At 40.3% G+C, this 26,647-nt stretch overlaps 1 protein-coding gene across 4 annotated transcripts in view; it reads right to left on the bottom strand.

Annotated features, from left to right (window-relative positions):
* Positions 1–3,249: 3,249 nt before the first annotated feature.
* POU6F2 (POU class 6 homeobox 2) overlaps positions 3,250–26,647 on the bottom strand; it is a 491,076-nt gene continuing 467,678 nt past the window's right edge. For 2 of the 4 annotated variants that reach the window (XM_057302852.1, XM_034963961.3), the window contains exons 8-10: positions 20,395–20,563; positions 11,138–11,306; positions 3,250–7,674 (exon numbers count right to left, since the gene is read on the bottom strand). In XM_057302852.1, coding sequence (XP_057158835.1) covers positions 7,170–7,674; positions 11,138–11,306; positions 20,395–20,563 — 843 coding nt within the window. In that variant the 3' untranslated portion in view covers positions 3,250–7,169. The remainder of the gene's footprint in view (positions 7,675–11,137; positions 11,307–20,394; positions 20,564–26,647) is intronic. The other 2 variants (XM_057302850.2, XM_057302851.2) reach the window with 1 other exon arrangement.

The following is a 26,647-nucleotide window of genomic DNA, read 5'->3' as shown; positions in this document are numbered from 1 at the left end:
TAACTCATTTGCCTTTGGAATCATTGGAATTGTTTTCTTATCTGGAGACCCTAAATCTCAGTGATAATAAAAGGATACAATGTATATAGACATTTCTAATTTCCCTTTATGTGTCCTTTACTATTTCTGCCAAGCAGTAAGCATTCAGACTAAGTTCACCCAAATCACAGTGGACTTGCTAATTAGATAACTGGTAATTATCCACAGCAGTAAGCCTTTCCTGAACTGCTACCATGTATCAGATACTGTAGTTTTCATTGACACTTCAAAGACATGGCTGTATCAGAGTTTACTGTGTTTCAATGTATACTCACCTTGGTGAATATTCTAGTTCCTAGTGTATTGAAGAACCAGCTCTATCTATGAACTCTGGAATCTTGGTGAAGACTATTAACTTTTATGATTCTTAGTTCTCATGTATAAAACAGGAATCACCACACTTCTTTGGGTTTATGTTAGGAGCGAATAAAATAATGTATACGAGAGAGCTTTGAAAAGGATACAAATATGACTGTTACTCTTATTAGACAAGGAAGATCTGTCACATGCAAATGACAACTAGTTAAAAGAACTTGTTGCCAACTACACTTACCCGTAAGCCAAGTCCACAGGCCACTCAGAGATCAATGGCAGTCATTTTTTAACATTTCAGAGGTGGCTAATAAACATGCAAACTTGATAAATGTTCTGATGAAGGAAGCACAATGCCCGGCACATAACTATTTGTGGAATTGAACATAATTGAGCCTTAAAGAATGAGTAAAAATTAGATAGGTCAGCAATACTGTGGATGGACATTCCAAGCAGAGGGTATTGCATCAAAAGTACTTTGGGCATTGGAGAAATTTTAGGAAGTTTGGTGTGGCAAGGACATAACTCTATGAACTGGGAATTGATGAGAGATCAGGCTAAAGAAGTAGGCAAGGACCAGGTTGCAAAAGGTATTGTGTTCTGTGCTGGAGTCTGTTTCTCTTTCTGAAGGTAACTAGGAAAGGTTTTAAACAAAACAGAAATTTATTTATACTGGCCTTTTGACTACTCTGGGGTAAACATATGATGGATGTAGAGGCTAGGAGGAGCATATCATGGTGATCCAGGTGAGAGGCAGGTGGGTCTGAACTAAGTAGTGGAAGTGGGGGATGGAGACTAGGAGACAGATTCAAAAGGAATTCATGAGGCAGAATTGCCAGAACTTTAGTGACTTAGGGTGTGTGTGTGCGTGTGTGTGTGTGTGTGTGTGTGTATAAAGGGGTTGGGATGACTTCTAGACTTCTGCTTTGGGTGGCTGATAGATAGAGCCATTAACAAGGATAAAGCAAATAGGAGAAAGGCCCTGAAGAGGATAAGTGATGTTCATAATTGTTTTAAGAAAACAGGGAAATATTTCACATGTTTTAGAAAGGTTTTCATGCAGTGCACTGAAGTTCTCCTTAGATGTCATCTTCTTCCCTTGACCATGGCTTTCCTCAATGTCTGGTAGGTAAGACAAATGGGTGCATTTGGTTGGACTCCTTTCGAAGTGCAGAACAATGGATGAGGAGCTCAGACTTGTCTTTGTTAGGTGTTGGTTAGGTGTTTGTTACATGTTGCTTCTGAACTCTTTCCAAGCATAGATTCTTTATTAAACTCATCACCCATTGTCCTGCTACACTGAATATATTGTATGCATATGGTTGGTTTAGTAGAAAATTGTTATCAGAACAGCTTTTGGAATCATTTAAAAGATACTTGTGATTGTATTCTAAGCTTAGGCTGTTCCTACCCATCCATTTTCAGTTTTGAAGTCAGCCTCAGAATTGCTTCCTATCATTTTAGTTTTGAAATTCATTTTTGAAATATTATACTATAAGAAACATGGAATTATTTTACTTTCTGGAGAAATATCACTGGTTTTTGCACAATGAATATGAGTTTACTGAAGGCAAAGATTCTTTTTGTTTATTTCTGAGTCCTCAGCACACAGGATTTTCTGACACATATTAAATGCTTAGCAGATATTTGTGGAATATGGAATGATTAAATGTAAATAATGGCTGTCCTTTTTAAAGAAGACATTTTAGAGTGTCCTAGGTCAAACATATTTCATAATAGGCATAATCATAGGCAGGACCTTTGCCAATAATATTTGTAGAATATTAAATATGGAAAGAAAGCCATTGAAAATGACTTTATTTTTTGTTTTTTCCCCACCCATCAAGGCAGAAGTATCAGCATTTTTTTTTTTTTTTTTTTTTTTTTTTTTGCCCCTTTTAAAGTCAGGCTTGGAGCTCCCTGGCCCCTTCATGGCTCATTTATAATGCATGGTCATTTGGATTTTTGGTTTTGTTGCTCACTCCAAAGCACTTCTCATCAATTACAATATGAAGTTGATACACAGATTTCCATGTAGCATAAAAAATGTTTGCTAAAGGTCACTGAAAGTATGGCGATTATGACTCTAAATTTTTTTTACTGGTATTTTAGCAAGATGATCCTATTTTTTGAATTAGTGAATTATATAACAACATTCACTCTCCCCTCCTACCCACACTAAACTTCAGGCAGGAACATATGCCAAATGTCCAAATTTTCCAGAACATGCCATTACAGACATTACTTAGACTAGCAGATCACTCTTCACCAACAGAACTCTCTACGACACCTGGCACACAGCTGGGTGTTAGTCGTAGAATGTGGTGGCTCTGGGTTTTGTCTGCTCATTACCATGGCTCTATTTTTTTGTCTTCCGGTTCTTATGTGTACTCCTCTTTCAATCCTTGTGGTCCCACAGGGTCGTCAGAGTGAGGCCCCGCCCTCCCCCCACAGACAGGAATGAGCCTGTGACCATGAATCTATGTGCACCACCCCGCAGCACCAGTGCTTAGTTTAGAGAAGGGAGCAATGATTCAAAGCCTTAGAGTCAATGGTTAGAGAATCCATCTGAGAAGGAAGCCAAGCAGGACAGGCTGATGACATCTTTGAAACCACTGAATCCAGCTGTGCTTCAGGTCCACAACGGAACTTCCCATTAAGTCAAACAACACAGTATCTTTATGTGTAGGCAAGTTTCAGTTGAATTCCTATAACTTGCAACCAAAAGAGTCCCAATGAATGCAATATGTCATTTGAAAAGTTAAAATAATCATGATATTAACCAATCTGTCTTGAACCCCTTCCTTTCCTTAACATTTGGGGTTTTAACGTACAGTTTTTAAAATGCTGACAACTTAAATGACATATCTGAGTGTGAGACACACTTAGCCTAGAAGCTCATGTCAAACAATTATTTATTTTTTAATGGTACAAATTAAAAGTGACAGATCTGAAGCTGTTAAGAAATACACAAAGTGCAGCTTTACTGACCATACAGATATTGCTCTAGATTAAGTACAGTTTTTTTTTTTTAAACATTAAGCAACCTGTGCAGGTAAAATCAGCTTTGGTTTCAATGTCAGAGCAAGTAAGGAGCTTTTAAATATTCAGTTTGGCTTCTTGGTCACAAGTCTATCATGTCAACTTCTTGTCATGATGATTTTTCCAAAGCAACCCAGTCCTGTTTCCTGCCCTCCCTCCTGCTGCCTGCTCCGGGCACGGAGAAGCAGATCTCTTTGTGGTGCCTCATAAGTGACCCCGGTGACCAGTCTAGATCACAGCACATAGGACAAAAAAAAAAAAAAAAAAAAATCACTTTCTTAACAACAAATAAACAAATGTGCCTCACATAATTTCAAGTTGAAGACAAGCAAATCACATGACAAAAAGCTCATTACGAAATGTTATCCAAACAGATTTTACAGTCAAACATTGAAATGAAAATCAATTTCCTTTATCTCAATTTTTTTTTAAGCTTGGTCATTAACTGGGTACAAGTAGAGTGCTGAGGTAAAACATTGATGAACAGTTTGTATTTCTTTTTTTTTTCTTAAAATAGGAACAGTTTAGTATTGCGAGATTGTCAGCAACATTTAGCCATATCTATACAATGTGCATATACCTACAAATATTGAGCTTTGGTCCAGCGTAGAGAAACGAGCAAAGGCATTTTACGATTTCTTTTTGGTTATAGCTTGAGTTCTTTGATACGCCTCTACTTGTTTTGTTTTGTTTTTTTCCTAGCTCCTTTTGCTTTTTTGTTCTCTCTTTTGTGTTGTATGTGTATGTGTGTGTGCATCTGTGTGATGACAACATAAAGAAGCCAAAACCTTGCAAATGCAATTAAAAGTTTCAATTGTTCAAAATATTTTCTTGGTTGAAAAAGAAAGAAAATCTATAAACAAGTGTAAAATGTAATATCCACTGTCATTTTTTCATGAAGTAATGAAAATGCAGATAACAATAATAAAAAATTATGTGAGAAAAATACTGAAGCTTGAAATACAATCACATATGCCCAAAGTGGCTTTTATTTTTTGTGGGTGGCAACCTTAACCTTCAGTTCATGGAAACATAAAAGACACTTAAACGCTATTGGCATATGAAGTTGTTTACAAGTAGACATGAGAAATGTCATCATAAAATTAAGCATTAGGTGTGGTCCCAAAGACTTATGAGTTACACAGTATAATTTATATTCCTAAGAATTGGTTCAGGCACCTTTTTATGCCTTGTAGCAAAAAATTTATCTTTAAAAAATTAATATAAGAAGCATTACAACACCTTATAAATAATTTATAAAACAATACAAAATTATAAAACTATAAAAAAATCACTGCACATGAATGGTGTTACGACTGTGGGATGAATATATTTCTTTTTTGTTCCACTCTGGAAGATTACTTTTATTTTATATTTTCCCTGTCCTAGTTAGACCCTCCCAATTATAGATCTCAGAACTGAGCAGGCCTTATGTAACCGCTGCCGGCATATATTTAAATATTTAGCATCCATCATATGTTATCTTGTTAACTTCTCTTCGCAGGGAGCTTTTCTTGATGGAATTTGGAGCAGGTCCTAGGAGAATCCAAAATCTGTTTTAATCAATAAAGTTTTGGGTTTCTGGGTTGTCCGTGTTTGTGCAGTTTTTGAGGTGGCAAAAGGGGCTCTGTGATGTTGGCATTGAAGATCAAGTTAGCTGTGGTCCAGTTAGCATTGACTGGTAAAATGGAAACACCTTTACGAGTGACTTGTTCCACTTCCAGGATTCCTTTTAGAGTTTCCTTGCTGGTAGTCTCTTGATTGCTGCATGAATCATTGGAGGGGACAATTATACTGTAGCATTTACACAAACAGCAAAGGAGCCAACAGAAGAAACTCAAACCCCCCGGGGAGAGGGAGTGTATTAGGGGAAGGAGATGGCATTTCTAATCAGTTGGGCAACTTGAGATTGGGTTTCTCTTTTTTCTTTCACAACTTACTTCCAGATAATACATTAGCATGATTATAAATTATGCATAAATATTTACATTTCAACAGCAAGCAAATTGACAGCTCTCTTTTGCCTGCTCCTTTAATGGAACACCGTCTGCCTGTACCTGGGTGAAAACACCAGTGGCAGGTGCCAAGTGCTCACCTGCACAGCCGTCCTCACATCCCAACATGTCCTTGCATATTAGGTTATTGTGGCCCACAGATCTTTTAAGTTATTTTTTTTTAAAGGAAATAATCCTCTAGTTCTCATATTGTAGGCTATTCTGATGTGTTAGATAAGCCCCTTCTATATTTTTTTCTTTTGGTGAAAGCTTCTTCAAACTTCCTTTCCCCTGAAGAACCTGGCCCCCAATTCCAGTTGTTTAAATTTGCCCGCCACCTTTCTGCTCCATTTATATATCCCGAAGAGTAATTATTCCCCCTGAAAAAAGTCTGCCATCGCTATTAGAATGAAAGAAGTAGCAGAAAAGATGAGATTAACAGGATACACGATGGCCTTTAATGATCCAGTTGCTATCACTTCCTTTTTAGCCTGTTTCTTTGTGTGTGTGTTTATGGGTGTGTGCATGCCATGTGTGTATTTGACTGAAATCTTGAGACATTTCTTTGGCTATCAGACTTCTGAGAGAAATTGCTTTGCACAGAAGCATAACATAGATGTAAGTATTGAACCAAATGTGCAGCTTATGTTTATATTACAAAATTAGTTTTGGTCAGCTCTCCATGTACGTGGCCAACAGACTGAGAAAAATCCCAAGCTCTGGTGTGGACAGTGAGCACAATTACAGCTTATGCCAGTGTTGACAGTTCATCGAGCAAAGCCCTAGTTATTTTGGAGTCTCTCCTGCATTTCACTAGGATCTGAGTGGAAAAGACACTGCTTCTCCCCACTTCTGTGGCCTTTCAGCAGACCCCAGGAGCCACGCGCGAGGGAGACGGAAAAATGGAGGAAAAGAGAGAAATGCGAGCTCCATTTTCTTTTCTCAAACCCACAAGTCATAGTGAGAAAAAAGCAACAAATGCTTTGGCACACGATCCAGGATGCCCTCCCGTCAAAAAGAAAGACAAAGAAAAAAGACCACCCTCCCCACCACCCCCACAAAAAAACCCAATAGTGAGCCTCACAGAATGGCTTCAACAATGGTACCCACCCCATGGGTGGAGACAACAGATGGGAAAGATGGGAGAAATCAGGCTTCCTATTGTTCTGTTAGTACAAATGTAAAAATTCGTAACACAACTTTACGCGCGGAGAAGCGTAGACGAACGATCGCGTTGCAATGCCATGTTTCTGACTTTGGTTAATAGGTTTCATAGTGAATCAGCACTTAGTACCTGAAGGGGTGCAGTCCTTCCTCCAGGTGGCAGGCTTGTATTCGCTTTGAACAGATCAAAGTTTTTATTCCTTCGTTGTTGGTTTTTGGTTTAGTTTTTTTTTCTTTTTCCTTAAAATGTGTTCACATTTTCGTAATATACAGAAAAAAGTACGTGGTTATTTGGTTTGCTTTAAGTCCATTAAAAAACTGGCTTTGGGGGAGACAGGTGGGGGAAGGGAACTATCCTACCACACACACCTTCAGTGTGGTGTATTCCTTGTTTAAAAATTTTCTAAAAATTTTCTTCTTTCCTTTTTGGAAAACCAACGGACATGTAGAAACCATTCTGTCCACTTGGTAGTTTTCTTAGTCATTTACTTACAAGGGTGATGACGACTGGGGCTATTTTTAAATTAAATTAAATTTTGTTGTTGTTGTTGTTGTGGAGTCCCAAGGGTGGAGTTTAGTTTCTGTGAATTTTGCTTCTGATTATGGGTGGGCATCTCTTTAGGAGTTTTCTTCCAGAGAGTCTGTTAAGGGCTCCAAAGGGACTGCCGTGGCCGGCTCGTGCTGTTTTAAGCGTTTAATTGTGTTCTTCAGGGCTTGCCTCTTATTGCAGAACCAAACTCTAACTACTTCTCGGTCATAGTTCAGCTTCTCAGCAATTTCGGTCATTTCCTGCCCAGAAGGGTGTGTGTTCTTCTCAAAGTGGGCATTGAGGATCTCAAGGGCCTGGGGTGTGAAGGAGGTGCGCCGCTTGCGCTTTTTGGATGGTTCACTCCCGATAAACTCGGTCAGGTTCTGCATACCTGCTCGATGGCGGGCCTCAGCCTCAGCCATCCACCGCTCAAGCACCGGCTTGATCTTCTGGGCACTTTTAGGGGTGATGTCCAGCTTTTCAAACCTGGCAGGATACAAAAGGCCAGGGTTCAGTTTGGCTGTCAGACTGCTAGCTATAGTGTTCTCTTGGGCTTCCTGTGGTAGGAAAAAGTGGCTTCTCAGGATGGTGTGTCTGGGGGGGAAAATTGAGAAAGAACAGTCTTACACTGAGTCCTCTGCCAGGGTGGGCCTCCTGCCTGCCTGCCTGACTGCCTGGCAGGGCGAATTTACTGCAGGTTAATAGCCAGCTGCAAGGTAGCCAGCCCTGCCCAAGCCAGCGCCCACCCTCCCAGCGTGCTCCATGCCAGACCATGCAAACCACACAGGCGCACAGACAGGGGTGATGAGAAGCAGAGACAGCAGGATGCATGAGCTATCATAACATATCACAGGCACGCAAACAACTCACAGGCCTTTTCCCTATAAACTCTGAGATCTAAGCATTTATTTGAATAGTACCAGCTCCATTTCTCAGTCCTCAGACTCCTGAAGGCAAAAATTAACGCTAGGAAGTGACATCAAAGATGACAGTTGTCACATTCATTCATTTAAAATGATTCTTTACGTGTTTTACATTTGGTTTTCTTTAAATTACCCCCATTGACTTGGTTATAAAAATGTTATTGCTATTATCATAGTCACTGATGGCCATTGGGACTTTTTTATGGCTCTCTTTTTATCTCTCTTTTGTGTCTCATTTTGACTTCTCTCTTTTTCTCTCCCTGGGAACAAACAATTTTCACCATATGTAAGTTAACAACATGCCCTTTTTCCAGGTAAAACATTACCCATTGCTACTTTCCTGTTCTGGCTCAAACAGCTGGACACATTGTAATTACTATAAAACACCCCACCTCTGGGTGTGCTAAGGCCACCTCCTGCCTTCCAAACACCATCCGGCGTAATGGTGTACTTTTGCACCAGGGCACCAAGCTGTGTTTAATGTGTGATATCTGCAAACTGTACTTGAATGATATCATTTTCTGTAAATGAGGTCTTCTATATATCAACTGCCATCAGCAATTCTTTGCTACATTGACTTTAAAAAATATGAAGCGTCTTGGACAAAATTAAATAGAGTGTTTTAAGAAGTCGCCCTGGTACCAAACTCACACTCACTCTCAATGAAGTACAAAAAAAGTAGGAATTCCTTTTATTCGTTTGTTTGTTTATTCTAAATCCAAATTCACAACTCTCCAGTATGACAGCTTTGGATACACAGAATTCTCCTCTCCCTTTTACAGTGTCCCATGCTGTTGAAAAACTTCTGACTACAGAGTGTATTTTATTTCAATGGTCTGTTCTTATAGAGCTAAACTGATCCCATGTTACTCAGAATACGTTTTGTAAGGATGCTTGCAAAAGGACAGAAAAGGATAGGCTTTCTTTATGTGCCACAATCTTATTTTTGGCAGCACATTTTAGATCTCTTATAATGTGATAAGCAGCACAAACAGAACCAAATTTTAATGCAATTTCCATAGCATTCCCTTCCATGTAGAACTCAAGGGTTATTTGTTTATTTTTGAAAAACCCAGCTTCCAGTACTGGTCAAGGAGGGAAGGAGTACATTTGCTTTCAATACAGAGTGAACTGATCATTTAATGTTATTTAATGAACTTGTCCTTTATGGCAAGCTCCTCAAAAGCTCTCATTGTTGTGCTAATTTGCCACATGCCACATTTTGCCATTGTTTGCCATAAAATCCCCAAAGCTTAAATATTTGATAGCGTGACAACAGGCTTTACAGTGTCAAGGCACGAGGGGACAGAGGTTGTGATAGGGCTGATCAGTGTATTGGTAATGCTTTTTTCTCTGTGCCTCTGAAAAGGAGGGATTTAAAGCAGCTCCTAGGAGTCACTGCAGCTAATGAGGGACAAGCGATGCCTGAGTGTGCAGCCTCCAAAGCAGGTTCCTCACCACCCTTTGAATTCACTTAAATTGTTCCAATATAAGATCTCGGTCTTTCTTTCTTTTCTTGGTAGATAGCTCCTAAAACGATCTCACTGAAATACTGGAAGCTAGAGAAAGGCCCAAAAGTCAAGGCATCAGACATGTTCTATTATACTAGGAATTCCCAAAGTCTCCACATTTCAGCCACAGCTTTTTTGACCTCTCTCTGGGGTAGACTTTAGAAATCAACATACTTTATTGGGAATGCCCAAGAAGTGCTAAGTGTATGAGTTAAACATTAGCCAGCACTTATATCAATAAAAGAAAATCACGTTTTCGGACTAAAAATAAGCAAAACAGGAATTTAGCACCAATAGAAAATTGGCAACAACTTAAAAACCTGTGGCTGCCTTTATCCCAAGGCTGTCAAGATGAAACAAAATTAATGTTTCCCAACAGGGAGCAATGGTATTCATAACATGGATGCTGTTTGTTAGTGTTGACACTTCTGTACATGTTGTTTGGAATAACATATACAAGCCTTGAAACAAATTTCCCAGCAGTAGTATCCTTGTATAGACTGAATAAAGGTTATTTTCTACAGGGAGGTATCTTATAAGAAAAAACAGTAGGGGAGGCCATAGAAGTGAGAGGATCCTATGGTGCTTTTTGTATTTAACAACAATCAATGGGTTTTATGGAAAATCATTGAGCAAAATGTGAGCTGCAAGCTACTACCCCATACTGATGTTATTTATAACCTTAGTCTTAAACTGCAGGAAAAGTACACTTCCGTCCTTTGGGGAATACATTAAAAGTATAAAGAGCAGATAAAAAGACAGCATTTCATGGATCACCAAGAACAAAATCCACTTAAATGAGTTTAGAGTTGGTTTCTTGGCTTTTCCTGTTGGAGGAGGACTCATAAGGTATTGCCCAAGAGGAAAAAGCTCTTACCGAAGTGCCTTTGTTACCTCATGCATAAACATGGGATTAGTGCAACACACACATGCATGCACGGGGCCTGCTTCTGACCACTTAACCCGGATCAACTTGAACACAACCAAGGCCGGATTCTGTTATTCATTTATTTAATTTGGGGGAGATGAGCAAGGTTAGGCCAGATTCTCACTACCCTTTTCTGAGCCATTTAAAGCAGCCACCGCTTCTTTTCTTTTATTTTTTATTTCTTATAAATGTGCTTTTAAAGCTGTGTCTGGGAAGGCAAGTTAAAACCTTCAAGGTCACCAGATAGTTTATTTTTTTTTTTAATGTATGTTTTCTTGGAAAATCCTGATAGCCATCTCTGGGCAGAAATAGCAAAGGCGTTAACACAAATTAGGAATGGCAGCTTTACCACATTTGCTCAGAATACCTACGTGCAGACAAAGTCGGTGGCTCTCAGCTGCATAGGAGTGTGGGCCCAGGAGGAAGGCCCCTGACCCCGGGGTAGTGTATTTCCAATGAGACTGCCTTGGAAGTTCTTTGTGAGTTGACAGGAGTTATCAAGCCAGGACCCCCAAATTTGCTTCAGCAGCGTCGTTTGCATCAAGATCACCAATCCCAACATATAGCTGCCCCCAAACTTTGTTCCCACTCTCTGCCCCTCCAGCTTTGCCCACCCGACGAAGAAAAGCTGAACCGCGAGGACAAACGAGGCCCAGGCCGGCTAGAAGAGGTGACAGCATGCAGGCGCGCGTTACCTGCAGATGGCCGACTGGCTGTACGCGGGGCCCTCTGTAGCACTGAGAGCCTGTCCCACCTGAGTCTGGGTCAGGCCGAGGGACAGGCGCCGGATTTTAAAAGCTTTGGCAAATTCTCGGATCTCCTCCAGATTAACCCCATCCACCTCACCCGCTGCCGTTTGAGGATCTGTGGAGATGTTTTTAAAAATAGGATCAATACGTCAACACACAGCCGAGCAATATCTGTTTATTACGGTTTATAAGAAAGTGGCTCTCTTTAACAGCAGAGCAGCGAGGAAACCAACCTCAGAGAATGTTCGCTTTGTCTCCCAGGTGAGACACCCAACACTCCATCCGCAACTCATTACACCTCCACAAATCATCCTTCGAGATGTTTCTGTCCCAGATAAAACCACAGCTTGTTCACACTGCCACTTCCCCAATGCCAGAGCATGTTCCTTAGGGCTTAACAAATAACAGCCAGCACTGGGAGGCACTTGCTATGGGGATGCGACTCCATTTTGCCCATAAGTATGTTCAAATATTGTGCAAAAATATAAAAAGGGAAAGGTTTCCATTTGAAATGTTTTAATTAGTATATTTAATGCTAAAAATTGCTCTTGAAGAAAATAGTATTTTGTATTTTTTCCTTCACCTGATCGCCAAAGCAGTCAGGCTAACAGCTAGGCTAACAGATGATAATGTTGCTTAATTTCTTACGTTCACATTAGTCCCTCAGAAGAGCATACTTATGAAACTGCGAGAATGATATTGTCTTTTTCCCCCCATAGCAGTTTACTGACACAGACGCCTTTGTCCCCTGAAAGGGCACATAATAAAAAATGCCTACCACAGGAAAGCTCCTTTGGTGCCTGATAACGCGGTCAATTTAGGACTTATCAAGGGAAATGACACAACAGCTGGAGAATGAAACTTTCCCCCCCTGGCTACTGATCCCTGGATAAATGAAAGCGTACACCAAGCTGGAGACAGCATGGGTTGGGGATGGTGGAAGATTTCAAAGTGCTACTCAATCCTGCCTGTAGCAAAGCCATTCTCCCTGTGAACTGACTCTATTGTTCTTCACCTCATTCCTCGGACTTAGGTGAAAAGTTTTTCTCTTCCTTTTTCTGCACAATAGCCCATCAATTTCAGTAAATTTGAGTACTTGTCCAAGGACTGTGGCAGACTATATTACTCTTCTGGGCTGAGAACTATGGAAACTCTAGTTGTCGTGAAACAAAACAAAACAAAACAAAACCCACAAAACCAGAACATTTGCACGCCAAATGTCCATTTTCAAGGACTTCTAAATAAAGATGTTAATATCTGTGAGGAGCTTGGAGCTTCATGTACAGATTTTCTCATTACTGGGGAGGGATCTTCTCCAGCCTAAGGAAAATGGACTCTGTCAACAGAATCAGCAAAACAGGTATAGATTGTCTTTTATCTTCACATTAAAACAACAACGACAAAAGTCCTGTAGAATGTCATTACTCATAATTTTGTTGTAGAAAGATTGGAAAGTGGTACAACTACTGCAATCAGTCTAAATATTTTTGAAAAGTAACTTCTGGGAGTCTGGAGAGGAGGGAGGGGCAATATCAGAAACAGTTCCAGCCTCTATGGAGTTTACAGTCTATAGGGGGTTGGCATCCAATGCTAATGCGTTAGAAACAATTAGAGAAAAGTATCAGGCAGAGTATAATCAAGAACTAATGGATGACATCCACACCGGGTGTGCAGAGACAGGAGAGAGGAGAGGAGGGAGGATTCATCTAGGTCTTCCCAATGGGCAGCTTTCAGAGAATGAAGGAGCCATATAGTCTGGTCAGTGGTGACAGCGTGCACACAGGCAGAAATGCAGGGAGGAGCAGGGCACCGTGGGGACCTGTAAGGTTGGTAGGGTGAAGCAGGAGTTCGTGCTAGGAGTAGTGAGTATTTCAGTGTAGCACATTGAGAATCTATGAGCACGGGCGGGGCAGGGGTGGGCAGTGACTATAAAACTGATTTGATTGTTAAGATGAATGGAAATCCTGTTTTTTTTCTCCCAAAACTACTCCCAGAAGGCAGGCAACCCTTGGCTAATGAGATTTGTTCGGGTCGTCCCTAGTGGAGGCTGCGCTCTGGATTCCAAACCCCACGAGCACATCAGCCTGGAGCTGCTTCCGGGCTCGCTAAGGATTGTGGGAGCTCACTTCGGCAGTCGCAGTCTCGAGCCCTTTTTTCCTTTCCCCGTGAAAAAAATCCCTAGAGCAAAAGTTGCAAATGAGCAGTGTGCAAATAAAACCCGGCTTTCCTAGTGTTTACATAAAAAAAATTACTTGCTAACATGTAAACATTTATTTCTAAAGGAAAATCTTCATTTCCCAAATTCTTCTGAAATGTTAGAAGATTTGGCTGCCCCGGATGTACATTTGCACTTGGTAATGTCCAGTGGGCTGGAACTGAATCTGGCTGCTCCTTCAGCTCCTCCTCATGTTCACACCACCCAGCCTCCAACCTGCTCCCTGCTCAGCCCGTTTTGTGACCCTGCGTTTAAAGCATGCGTTTCCAGTGAGGCTATATTGGTTCTGAGGGGGAGGCAGGAAAAGTCTTAGTACAATGATGTGGTCCCCCAAAGGGCCATAGTACATCAACAGGGCAGATGTGCAATATATCTGTGGTATTAAAATGTTATGGGGGGAGCGGGGTGGGGAGGAAGGAGGGCAATTAAGATAAAAACAAAACACCTAAAAATGCTGCTTGCAGGGGGAGTGGGGTGATAATGAAATAATAGCTGAGAAACTCTGGTTTAGAGCAGAGAGTACAGAATGGTACAGTGAGAGAGGGGTCTGGCCTCTCTGAGAGAGGGAAGGAGGGTTTGGCTAGTCTTGCAAGGATGTGAGCATGGAGGTTTGAAACTGAAAAAATGGAAAGCCGGAGACGTTCCATGTAACAATATCACTTTTAGGACTGTGATTTTCTTAATTTGGCAGGTATAAGAGTCACTGCTTTGGGCCCAGGGATGTGCATTTTTAAAAAGTAACACAAGCGATTCTGATGCAGGGGATCTGCTGACAACTACAGAAAGAAATCTTTCTTTGTGGCCCTGGCTTGACCAAGTCTGGGTGTGGTGCCCTCTGTGTGCCATTGTCTTTACTGATCCTTTACCATTATTCAGCAGGCTTCACTACACAGAAAACTTGCTCTCTCACCTGTATAGGACTGACGGGCCAGACAGGTCTGTTGAGGAGGGGCTCCGGAGCAGGCATCCCACCCTGGCCCTTTCCTTACCCCACTGTCACTACTTATGGCAAGTGGCCAAGATCTGGGAATCAGCGGGCTGGGAAAGTAAAATTTTTACCTTTGTTAGCCCCATCTCTAGATCAGTGAGATTCAGTTGGATTAACCAGTATGTGAGGGGCAGGTCTTTAATCTGGAAGGGTTTCCATGGTCTACTCCAGTCCCAAGGCCTGTGTTGCCACCAGACAGTGGCACAGGATTGGGCAGCCCAATGACTTGGGCTGACATTTTATGTAAATGTGTCCTCTAATCTTTCTTCCCTTCCTCTGCTGTCTCTATTGTTTATGTGTCCTTACTAGTTCCTTGAGACTATCAACTAAATCCATATGTGTGATCGTGCAGGCTGCTTTTTGTCAGATCACTGACAATAACCAGAGTTGAAAAGGAAGCTGTGGACTTTTAGTCTGTGTGCATTGATGCTGTTGTGTGGATTATCAAACTTTCACTTCAAAGCTCAGAGGGATGGGAGCCTGGGCTACTGAGCCCAGTATCTTCCATGAGGCCCCCAAGAAACAGTTATTCCACCAGGAAACTGAATTCCTTCTTCTTCCTCTGACAGTTTCCACTCTTGTATTTTCTCCTGGTTCTACTTAGCTCCATGATAAAATAGAAATTCTTATGAAATTTAAACAGGGTGATGGTCTATTGGACAAAGTAGCATCTCTCTGCAAAATTTGTTGACTTCCAGAGGTGAACACTCAGATTTCTTTATATTAGTGTTCTTATCCAGAAAACTCAGATGGCAAAATGTTATTGTTACCGTTTTGCTCCATGGGTTCTGAGACTACAAAAGTCTTCCCATTCAAAATGGGGTCCACTTCTAGATAAACATTAGCTTTACCCTGATTACTACCTGTGGGACTTGTCTTCACGCTTTGGGAGAATTCATTAGATGCTGTCTGTAAGATGTTTTGAATTCATCAAAAGACGAATGCTCTTTTTTTAATCCCAAAGTTTCTGTCTTAAACTCTTGAGGTTGTTTCACTGGGAGAATAGTTTCCCTTCCTTAAGGAATATATACTTTTCAGCTTGAAAAGGGGAAATAAGAGGTGATTGTGATAAATAGAGTCCTTCCTGGAATGCTCCCTCAGCTCAGAATTTCACATTCTGTCCTGGGATAGGTCAATCTGGCTTTCTGTCGTCTATTCTCCTGGCTCTGGGGAGGTTGGGTTCATTTTAAGGATGAATCTGAAGGCCACCTTGATGGGAACTTCAGGTAAAATCCTCAGATCTCTCACAAGGTGGATCCAGCACTTTTAACCAGCTCTAGGGAAACCCAATCTCGGGTTTCTATGGAGGGTGGAGGAAATGACCTCTTTTATAGAAGTTTGCTCCAGATTACATGAGCCTGATATATTAAAGACAGGGCCAGAAAGTAATAGCAATGATGGCCAGGGTCCACCCTGAGTCTGACACTTGATCAACTTATAGAGGAATTAACTGGCCTGGGGACTTAGGCTAACATGGCATTGAAAACTGGCAGTGACTCATAAATATAATGATGATGTTTCCAAAATCAAGCCTGGGATGCATGGACTGAAAGTAAAAAAGATTTTTATGGGTGCTAAATGCAAACTGTGTGACAACAAACCTGCTTTGTAGAATCTGGTTGCGTGGTCACTGGGCACATACTGAATTGAATGCTCAGGATGCATCAGTCAGACAGAGTTTTGCTTTATTTTGCTGTTTGTTTGTTTTTTAAATTTAGCTCCTTCCCACTCTTAGCCCGGGCATCAGTGTAAGGTGCTGCTAAATGGGTTGAATAGTCACCATGCATCAACATCATCTTTCTATGATTCCTGATTTGTGGGATTGTTATGAGAGTAATATACACCTTTAAAGAAGCTTCCAAAGGTATGAATTAATTAACTATGTTATGTAAATAGCTGTCTGCTTTTTAGTGCTATTCTCACAGCAAATAATGGGCATATTTACCACATATTTCTGAGAAATAGGAAGCCATTTGGGAGTTTGCAATGCAATTTGGGAGAACAGTATTTTTGCAATATGGTGACCTCTTTGGGATGTAGAAAATGGCATGGATTGTGAAACAGGGGTTTCACTGTGCTATATGCCATCAGCATGCAACTTTAAGTTCACTTTATAGTTTTGTTTTTTTTCTGGAGCTAACTATAAGTCATTTGCTGTCTAAGGATAGAGCTTAGGTGTTTAGAAAATGTATACTGGAAAAAAATCCAGCAAGTGATCAAAACCCTAAACCTACCTATTTCTAAACAGTGCACTGTAAATCTTAAACCTAATTGGGACATTTGTCAAGTACTTGTTTGACTTTTCTTCTGATTTTCTGAAAACCCTGCTTATAAAAAACCATGTCCACCTCTGATGATTATGGAGACTGAGCAAGGTTTAACACAAGGCAAGGTGTGTAGGTGCTATAAATAAGTATTGTGCAGATTTTCTAATAATCTGCATGTTTGGTAATTCTGAGCCCAGATGTGCTTTCTTTGCATATGAACATCTTGTATCATTACTAAGGTATTAACCCAGCATTCTCTTGCTTGTAGTTGGCAAGACTTTTGTATGATCCACCTATTCTAGTTCATCTGGCATACGGCAGGTTAGCCAACACTAGGATGACAGTCTTTGACAACGACATGGAGGAGTCATTGGCCATGGTTTTGACCAATGTTTTGGTGATATTGTGATGTAATAAGATATATATATATATATCTTATTTTATATATATATCATATATATCTTATTTTATATATTATATATCATATATATCATCATATATATATCATATATATCATATATATATCATATATATCATATATATCATATATATCATATATATATCATATATATGATATATATCATATATATCATATATATCATATATATCATATATATCATATCATATATATATCATATATATCATATCATATATATATCATATATATCATATCATATATATCATATATATCATATCATATATATCATATATATCATATCATATATATCATATATATCATATATATCATATATATATATAAAATATATATATATATCCCTGGTCTTCATCCTTGGTTCCTGGCACAGAGCTCATAAGACTCTTATAATTTCCTAACAAATAGGGGTGCCAGGAGCATCTTCTGTTCTAATATTTAGTCTTTGACCCCACTTCCTGACACAGAGTTCCTAAATCCTTTGGAATGTCCTGGATGATAGGAACATCTTTTGTTCTAACGAGGTGACTCTTAGGGGCTCCTGGATAGCTTCATGATAGTGGCTGGCATCAGAAAGACAAAGCTATGATTAGAAGCTTGAAGCTTTTAGCCCCACCTCCATTCTTTAGGGAGAGAAGAGGGGCTGGAGATTGAGTTAGTAATCAATCATGTCTACATGATGCCGCTGCCACAAAAATCACTAAGGTATGGAATTCAGAGAGCTTCCAAGTTGGTGAAAACATCCACATTCCGAGAGTGGTGCACTCCAACTCTACAGGGACAGAAACTCCTGCATTTGGAATCCTTCCAGACCTTGCCCTGCGTACCTCTTCATCTAGCTGTTCATCTGTATTCTTTATCATATCCTTTATAGTAAACAAGTAGATGTATTTCTCTGAGTTCTGTGAGCCATCATAGCAAATTATGGAACCAGAGTGATATGATTCATGTACTATTCATTCTGTAGTTGCTTTTGAGACAGAAGGGATTTAACTAAACAACATGCTCAAAATTTGTGGCAACTCAAGTCCAGCAAGGGGTTAGGGCAAAGTGCGACCCCTAGTGGTACTGTTAGACTCTCCTGGCCTGCAGAGACAACTGTGGAGCTAGCATGGTGTCTGTCATTCAGTCTCTGCATATGGGTTTGAAGTTTCCGGCTTCAATTGCATGTGGTAAAAGAGTCTCTCTTTCCCAAGTCTATATATTTCATACCGAGAATATGTAATATGGTTCACTCATCATAAACCTAGAACTTATATGTGCCACTGGCTACTGTGCAATGAAAGTTCTATCTGGCCCATTAAAGTATCTCTGTTATTGATTTCTGAAAAAGGCTAATCCTTCACTGCCCAGCTGTGACAAGTGACTAGAGAGAACCCAGTTCCATCCATCTGACTGTCTGCTGTCTGCCCATCCACTCATTCATCTTTCTGTCCATCTTACACATGTTAACTATTTACCTTGTGCGAAACACTGTATTAGTAGGAGGTCGTTTGTACTTCTTTTTCATATTTAACTTATTTCTTCTCTGTAAGATGCTTAACTTTGGTTCCTTTTCTTTCAGGACCAAAGCTTAACAGTTTATCCTAAATTTATGATCTTGCTGCCATTTAGAAATGGAGTATTTTGCAGAAACTTATACAGAATATTGAATTGTAACAAAGTTTGACTCTTCCCGAGGAAAAGTTTTTTTTTTTTTAATTAGGGGAAATCTGGCTATAATTAAATTCACTTTATCCTTAACTTTATGCAAGTCAGACTAGAGTTTCTGGAGAGGGTTGTATATCTAAACAACCTAAAATACAGTTGATGGAAAATGCATATGTATCCTGAAACTCTGGTGTTGACCCATCTTTAAGATCAACAGCATCCAGGTTAGTCTGGTGAAGTGCCTGGGCATTTTTTCTTTTTTTGAGATGGAGTTTTGCTCTTGCTGCCCAGACTGGAGTGCAATGGTGCGATCTCAGCTCACTGCAACCTCCGCCTCCCAGGTTCAAGCGGGTCTTCTGTTTCAGCGCCCTGAGTAGCTGGGATTACAGGCACATGCCACCACGCCCGGCTAATTTTTGTATTTTAGTAGAAACCGGCTTTCATCATATTGGTCAGGCTGGTCTCGAACTCCTGACCTCAGGTGATCTGCCCGCCTTGGCCTCCCAAAGTGCTGGGATTACAGGCATGAGCCACTGTGCCCGGCCTACCTGGGCATTTTAACATCTTTCCATAATGCCTCATTCCATTTTCTTCCTCACCCACAAGCATCTTTCTTGCCTTAATTATCAGTATAATTGAATATAGACATATATGTATGTAATTATTTTTCTTTTTTGAGGAGAATTACTTGTCGGGGAGGTCATGGCAACCATCCATTTTATTTTAAGAATTGCCCCATGATATGTGAGGATCCTACTGTTCCTGATATAACAGGTCATTCATGACACTTGACCAAACACAGATCCTCGCATGTCCTCATTTTATGGCACAGATGCCTATGCAGGCACCCATAGCTACTGGATTTTTGGTCCCTGGTGAATTGCAATCTATGCACATGTTCTGCAGTTTTATATATAAGTAAAAACTGCATTAAACGTGACTGACATTAAATCAGACCATTGTCCCATCCATCTTAACATGCTGTTATTTGCATGTGATAAATATACTATCTATCCCTAGGGCCAAATACCATTCTAAAAACTATATATACATATATATAGGCTATTTAGGGAGGCAGACTTGCAGGCTTATCCTATTTTATGAATGGTTGTTCAGAGATTTCTCATCTGATTCCGGCCCATGCAGCTTCCCCCACGTGCCACTTGAGGTGGCTTATTGTACGCACACACCCACCCGCCCACAGGCATGCTCTCTTTTATTTCCTCTGACACCTACAAATAGAATGGCAGGGGACTTCAAACACACAGAAAAGCAGCTTGACCTGCCAGCTGAGTGCCTGTTGTTGGTTATTTCAGTTGTGAGCTATGTGGCTCATGCCCTGAAAGCTGATCAGTTGCTACCTTCTGAAGTGGCAGGACTGACTCAGCACATCAGCAACTACTTAAGATGGAACCCGGTCCTTGATAGCCACTAATTCAGGGAGTGTGCTTTGGGGACCTGCTTCCCTAAGGAACCATCTGGTCCTGGGGACGGACTTCATCTCAATATTGACCTAGCAGTGCCAGGAAATTCCTGTGCAGGGTTGAGAGAGAGAGCAAGAGAGAGTGAGAGAGAGACAAGAAGGAAGACATTGCAAATAGGCAACAAGAAGGCCACCACGATTTAAACCGAGCCAGAAAGGATACTTACTGCTGACTAACTGGCCCACGCTCAAAGCTGAAGAAGAGGAGGATGAGGAGGAAGAAGAGGAAGCCTGCCGGACGGGACTTTGAGACATGGATGCTTGGCTGTGAGCCAGGTGCAGAAGGTTGCCTTGGGAGGCTGCTTGACCCACTGACGTCTGGGAGGGTTGGTGGAGCTACATGAGGGGATGTAAAAAAAATACACAAATGAATGAAAAATTAGGGGAAAAATGCCAGGGAACAGAAGTTTCATCTGGGGGTGAATCATTTTATTTCCAAGAATATATACTTCTCAGGAAGGGTGCGCACCCTACACAGCAGGCAGGCATTTTTTTTTTTTTTTTTTTTTTTTTTTTGTAGAGCACATATTGCCACTTGCTTGACAGGCATTTTATTAGTAATTCTAAATATATTATTAATTCCCTACTTGGCTTGTTAGAGCACCCAATTTTCTACATTTCTCGACCCTGGCATGTGGCTGGACCTTTCTGTCTATTCATACAGTTACAGCACACTTGACAGGCTTCTCAAGTAAGTATAGATAAAATATAACACCATCAACTCAGATTGGGAAACTAAAACTTAAAGATGTGGCTGTGCCCCACCATTTTATCCTATGTAACTGGTATTTTTAGAAAAGTTCCAATGTAGGCTGAGTGTGTGTGGGAGCTTCCTCCTCTTACAGACTCTAGAGTCTGGATGGGTTTCTGTGGAGTTGATAAAATGCTGTCTGATATCCTAAGGAAAATTCAGAGAGAAGATGGGGAGTCAGAACAAAAATGTCCCATAGGATTTCTAGCTCTCAGTTGTTACTTTCTTACTCTGGGCCGGCCACTGTATTAAGGACATTGACTAATTTTCCTATCAGCCTGTGGTATGGGTACTATTTCCACCCCTCTCTCACAAACAGGGAAGCTGAGGCACAGAGAAGCTAAAGGATTTTCTAGGTTCAGCCAGCAAGTGCGGAGGAGCTGGTCTCTGGACACACGAAGTCTGACCCTGGGACCCGAGCTCTTAGTTATGATGCCACAAGGAAGAATTAATTTAATTTTAAAAATTGTGTGTGTGTTAAGGAAGGCTGTCTTTATATCCATTTATTCATGATTCCTCTACAGGTTATCAAAGGACTGTTGCTCTGAGAAGTGAGAGGAGCTCAGCTGAGGAGAGAAACGAGAGAGGGAAGGGAAATGCTTGCAGGTTCTAGGTCTACTTGGAGGCCCAGGAGGGATGTCTCTCCATCATTTTTTTTTTCTTCTACTGGAAAGCTGCCATAAGGGCAGGCCAGGACCCCAAGCAGGTAGACAAGGAGCCTCAGCATTAGCCATCTTTGTTGATTGGATGTAGCACTTTTTGGTTTGTAAAGTGCTTTCATATCCATTGTCATTCTCACAGAGGTGTAGCAAGGCTTTTTGTAAAAAGGAATCAGCCTGTGAGTAGAATTAGGTCAGGACCTCAACTTTGGTGGGAGGGAGAGCTACCCCCAAAACAGGCACCAGTCTGAGAAGGTCTACCACCTTGTTAGCACCTAAGAGCCAGCCTGGGGTGTTTCAACTTCATATTTGTCACTGCTTTCCCAGTGTGTGTGTGTTCATTTTTTCATTCAACTTTATTGAGATATAATTTACACATAATAAAATAAACCCATTTTAAACACAGAGTTTGATGAGTTTTGTCAAATGTGTACACATGTGAACCACCATGATAATCAAGATATAGAACCTTCTCATCATTCCACAATGTTCCCTCCTCTCCTTTGTCATCAATTTCCCCTCAACTTCCTGCCCTAGACAGCCACTACCCTGATTTCTGTCACTCTGGATTCATTTGTCTGAGTCCAGAAACGGAATCATACAATATATACTCTTCTTGTATCTGGCTACTTTTGCTTGGCATACTGTTTTTGAGATTCATTCATTTTGTTGCATGCCTTGGTAGTTCAGTTTTTTTAAATTGCTGAATAGTATTCCCTTCCATATCTTATATGAATATGGTATATTGTTCATGAATTCATCTGTTGTTGGGTGTTTGGGTTGTTTCCAGTTTGGGGCTATGATGAATAAAGGTCTTATATAAACATTTATGAATAAGGCTGTGTGTCTACTTGTGTTTTTGTTTCTCTAATGTAAATACCTAGGAGTGGAACTATTGGATAATACTATAAATGCATGTTTAACTTTCTTAGAACCTCTCAAACTGATTTCCAAAGTGGTTGTACCATTTTATGTTCCCACCAGCAATGTATGAGAATTCCAGTTGCTCCACAATCTCGCTAACATTTAGGATCATCATGCTTTTTAATTCCCTAAAGGGTTTTTATCAAATTAATATTTTTCCTTCAAACAACTGTTAGTTAGGGGCTACTCCAGAAATGTGCTTAAGGAGCTATTCCCCTTCTGGTCCCCTGTGGTAATAATTAATAATGGCTCCCCTACTCACATGGCATTCCTATGCAGCAGATGTGCCTGGCAGGATTATGTGATGTAAATAACCAGCCTATGTGGCTGCTGAACATGAGAATCCAGGCTCCCACCCCATAGTGCAGGGATCTTCCCAGGAAACCACCTTGTGCCTCCTACAGAATTGCCTGCGGTTGCATTTCAAGTGAACACCCATATTGTTGCTCAGCTATGCGAAGTAGAGGCTAGATTACAAACCAAAGACAGTTACAATTGACATGGGATCCCAAATTAATATGCATCAAGCATCTGCCAAAGGTAATTAGCCAAACTGCTGAGCACATAATCAACAATTGAATCCAGTAAATTTTATACTGTAGGGACACATATTAAAGATTAAATCTATTTTTGATTTGCTTAATAAAGTGTGATGGATATTTGCATGTCAATCTACCCCCTATAACGTATTGAGTTGTCCTTCTAAATACTGTTACTTGGCAAAAGCTTTTTACAGTTTTGAGTAACTGAATCATTAGATTGTCTTCAGTTTGACCATTGCATCAATATTTTATTGGCCCTGGGTGTGGTAAAGAACCATCAAGGAACGGGAAAAGACACCAATTTAAATATTTCTTCCTCAGACACAACACGATAAAGAAAAAATTACTAGGCTGCAATCTTGCTTAAATTAAGAGTCACTAGAGCAAGCTAGGGCTTCTAGGCAAGAGAAGAAATTTCAGATGAAAATAAAATAATTACTTTAAGAACTTGTTCCATGTCCATACAGTCAAAAGAGAGTCAAAAGGAATCTAAGATGTCTAAGAATCTAAGAAAGATATTTTTCTTCCAAAGTAAATAATCATTTATTTTAGGACACTGGGGTTCTGCTTACCTCTAGAGTTCAACCAAACAGTTCAGAAAAACCAATACAAATTCTTCAAATTTCTTACTTGTCAAGGATCAAGAAGATTATATAAGCAGTGGCATCTCAATGGAGCCCATAGGTTTCATTCCAATTGCCAGTGTAAATGTGTATCTGTTAATTCTAGAATCATTTGCAAGCTCTGATAGAATAACCTTCTGTACATGTCAAAATCAGTCCAGATACTGACCTCTCGCCCTCATAACGTCTTTCCTTAGAAACAGGTCTTCAGAAGTACCACTTCTGTGAAATTCCATCTCTAAAACTGTAATTCTTTCAGGTAAACTATGAAATATAGCACTACGTCATTGGGATTCTTAGTTTAATGTTTTTGGTGTATTAATCTTTAGAAATTTTATGCTTAAAATATATCAAATAAGAAAAGACAAAGCAGAGATTTAAGCTACTTTATGAAACAGCTCTCGGGTTCAATATAAAAATTTAATATATGTTAAATAAGCAGCATTAGGAATATGTTACTTAATTTGATTTAATTATGTTGTTGTTTTGGACACTGAATTAACTGTAAAAATCACATATACTTGTATTTCATAACTATTGGCAAAAGAAATAGACATTTAAGTATTAAAACATAACCGGACACAAAAATTGGAATAATTTACCAAAAGAAAATGCAGGAAATTAGGGAATAATTAGAAGCAGAAGAAAAAGTTTCTTTCCTTTCCTTCCTGGAGGGAAAGGGAAACTTAGATGCTTCTATAAAGGCAGATGTTTTATTACATTGTCTTAATTTTTGAAAGGCCAAATATGTGAGTAATGTTTATTGGATGCTTCCTACCTGTTTTTGTGTATATTATTTAAAATCCTGGCAATAGTCCTCCTTTTTAGGTATTGGTGATATCATTACAGAAGAGGAAACAGAGACTTCAAAAGATGAAATGACTTACTTGGGATTACATAGCTGGTATAAGTAAGCTTTCAATCCATGTAAGTCTGACTCAAGAGCCAGCACTCCTTCCACTATGCCCCGCTGCCTCTCAACTCCACGATCATCGGAGATGAGCAGTTACAGGTCAGGGAAACAGCAGGGAGCTGGGAATTGTGGGAACAAATGAGGTATGTTCAAACTGATAGATCACGGTGAGCTACACTTTCAAGTTGATCAGCCATAGTGTAGATCATCATGATCTATCAATGTGTTTCTTTTCCCTAATATAAAATTTCAAATATTTTTCTGGTTTAAGAATTATTGTCTGCAGTTCCCTATTTAAAATGCCATGTTTGAAAGAAAACATGGTACTCTCAGGTGGCTAGAAGATTATCCAAAAATAATGTTATGATTTTAGTGCAGTTTGGGGACACATCTCAAATGCAGTTGCCTACAGATTGTTCTTTGCTTGATATAATTAATTCTGGTTATCTGTACTACCCCCAAACTTACTCTTCTCAGTATTGTATCCTGTTTATATGATCGTATTTTCTATTTATTCACCCTACTGTTAGTAGACTGCCTAAAGGAGCTTGAGTTTCTCTCCGTCTGAGTTTACATAATGACTTTCTTGCCCTTTTTTGAGCTGTGAGCCCGGTGTAAATAGGCTGAGAGCATGGAGAATCTGCAAGAAAGAAGAGAAAAGGAACAGCTCATGTGAGCCTGTGGCTGTGCATTTTCCAGAGGAGGAGGACCGGATGTCCATCCCACACACAGAATGACAAATGGAGCACAGGATGCAGTGTCTGAGAAGCCTTCTACGTCCTACTGGCTCTCACAGGCTTGCTCTCTTGGTTTGTTTTTACTGGTTGGCACTGCCAGGGTGTTCAATATATTCACCAAAAATAGATTGAAATAACAGCACACTGTAAAGGCTTTCTTGGTTTTCTGTGCCACTGATCCCCAGGTATCTTCTATGTGTTATGCGGTATATCCTTAATAATGTTTTAGTTTCTGGAATAAATCATCTTCTAATTAAATGTGTCATTGATATTAAAATAAGTGGGGTGGCAAGTGTCTTGGAAAATGGACTAAAATGCAGAATGTACTAGGCAAGTTGGAAAAGTGAATGCATATAAACAGAAAATTCAAATGGGATTAAATATAAAGAAACTCACTTGGGGAGGAAAAATCTCTCTAAATCTGCAAAGGCAAAATGAAGGAGGGCTGGCCTTCAACAAAGATGTCAGAGAGCCATAGTGAACCCCAGGCTGAACCCTCCCTGTGCTGCAATGGAGGCAATGAATACAACCCAGAGGGGTCTCTCAGAAGCCAGAGTATGTGGGAAGGGCATCGTTACTTGCCCTCCCTGCCTGCCCTAGTTGGCATTTTTCTGAGTAATGTGTACCTTGGAATAGCTTGAAGAGAAATTAAATCAGTGGTTCTCAAGATTTAGTTGCATCAGAATCACCTGGAGGGCTGTTAGAGCACAGATCACTGGGCTCCACCCTGACTTTCTAATTTAGTAAGCCTGGGTTGGGGCTCAAGAATTTGCATATCTAACAAGTTTTCAGGTGATGCTGCTACTGTGGGTTGGAGGACCACACAGATTTTGGAAGGAGCTCCTCTCGGAAAAAGAGTTAGAGCAAGTGGATCTGTTATGTCTAGACAAAAGAAGCCAGAGCCCAGACATAATAAGAACTTTGATTAACTAGGAGGGTATAATGAATGCCTGAGTCTTACTGAGGAGTTCATTCTACTGCGGACAGGACAAGAGCACAAATTAAATTTGCTGAGAGATTTAGAGTTGACATCAGGATGAGCTACCTTAAAGCATTTGGAGGACCTGGAACATGATACAAGAGAGATTTTAGCTCTCTTTGTGGAAAATTTGAAAAGAGGCGGAAGTTATCCTTTTGGCATTCAGAGAGGCTTTACAGAGGAGGGAGGGATTTAGGACACAGTAGGGAGAGTGGATCCAGACCCCAAAGAATGGATGAGCAGGAGCTTGCCAGACACGGAAGGTGGGAAGAGGTTCCAGGCCAGGGGCACA

Source organism: Pan paniscus, chromosome 6 (assembly GCF_029289425.2).
Source record: "Pan paniscus chromosome 6, NHGRI_mPanPan1-v2.0_pri, whole genome shotgun sequence".
Taxonomy (NCBI): Eukaryota; Metazoa; Chordata; class Mammalia; order Primates; family Hominidae; genus Pan; species Pan paniscus.
Note: the sequence above shows the minus strand (reverse complement) of the source record. Positions and strands in the feature narration are given on the sequence as shown.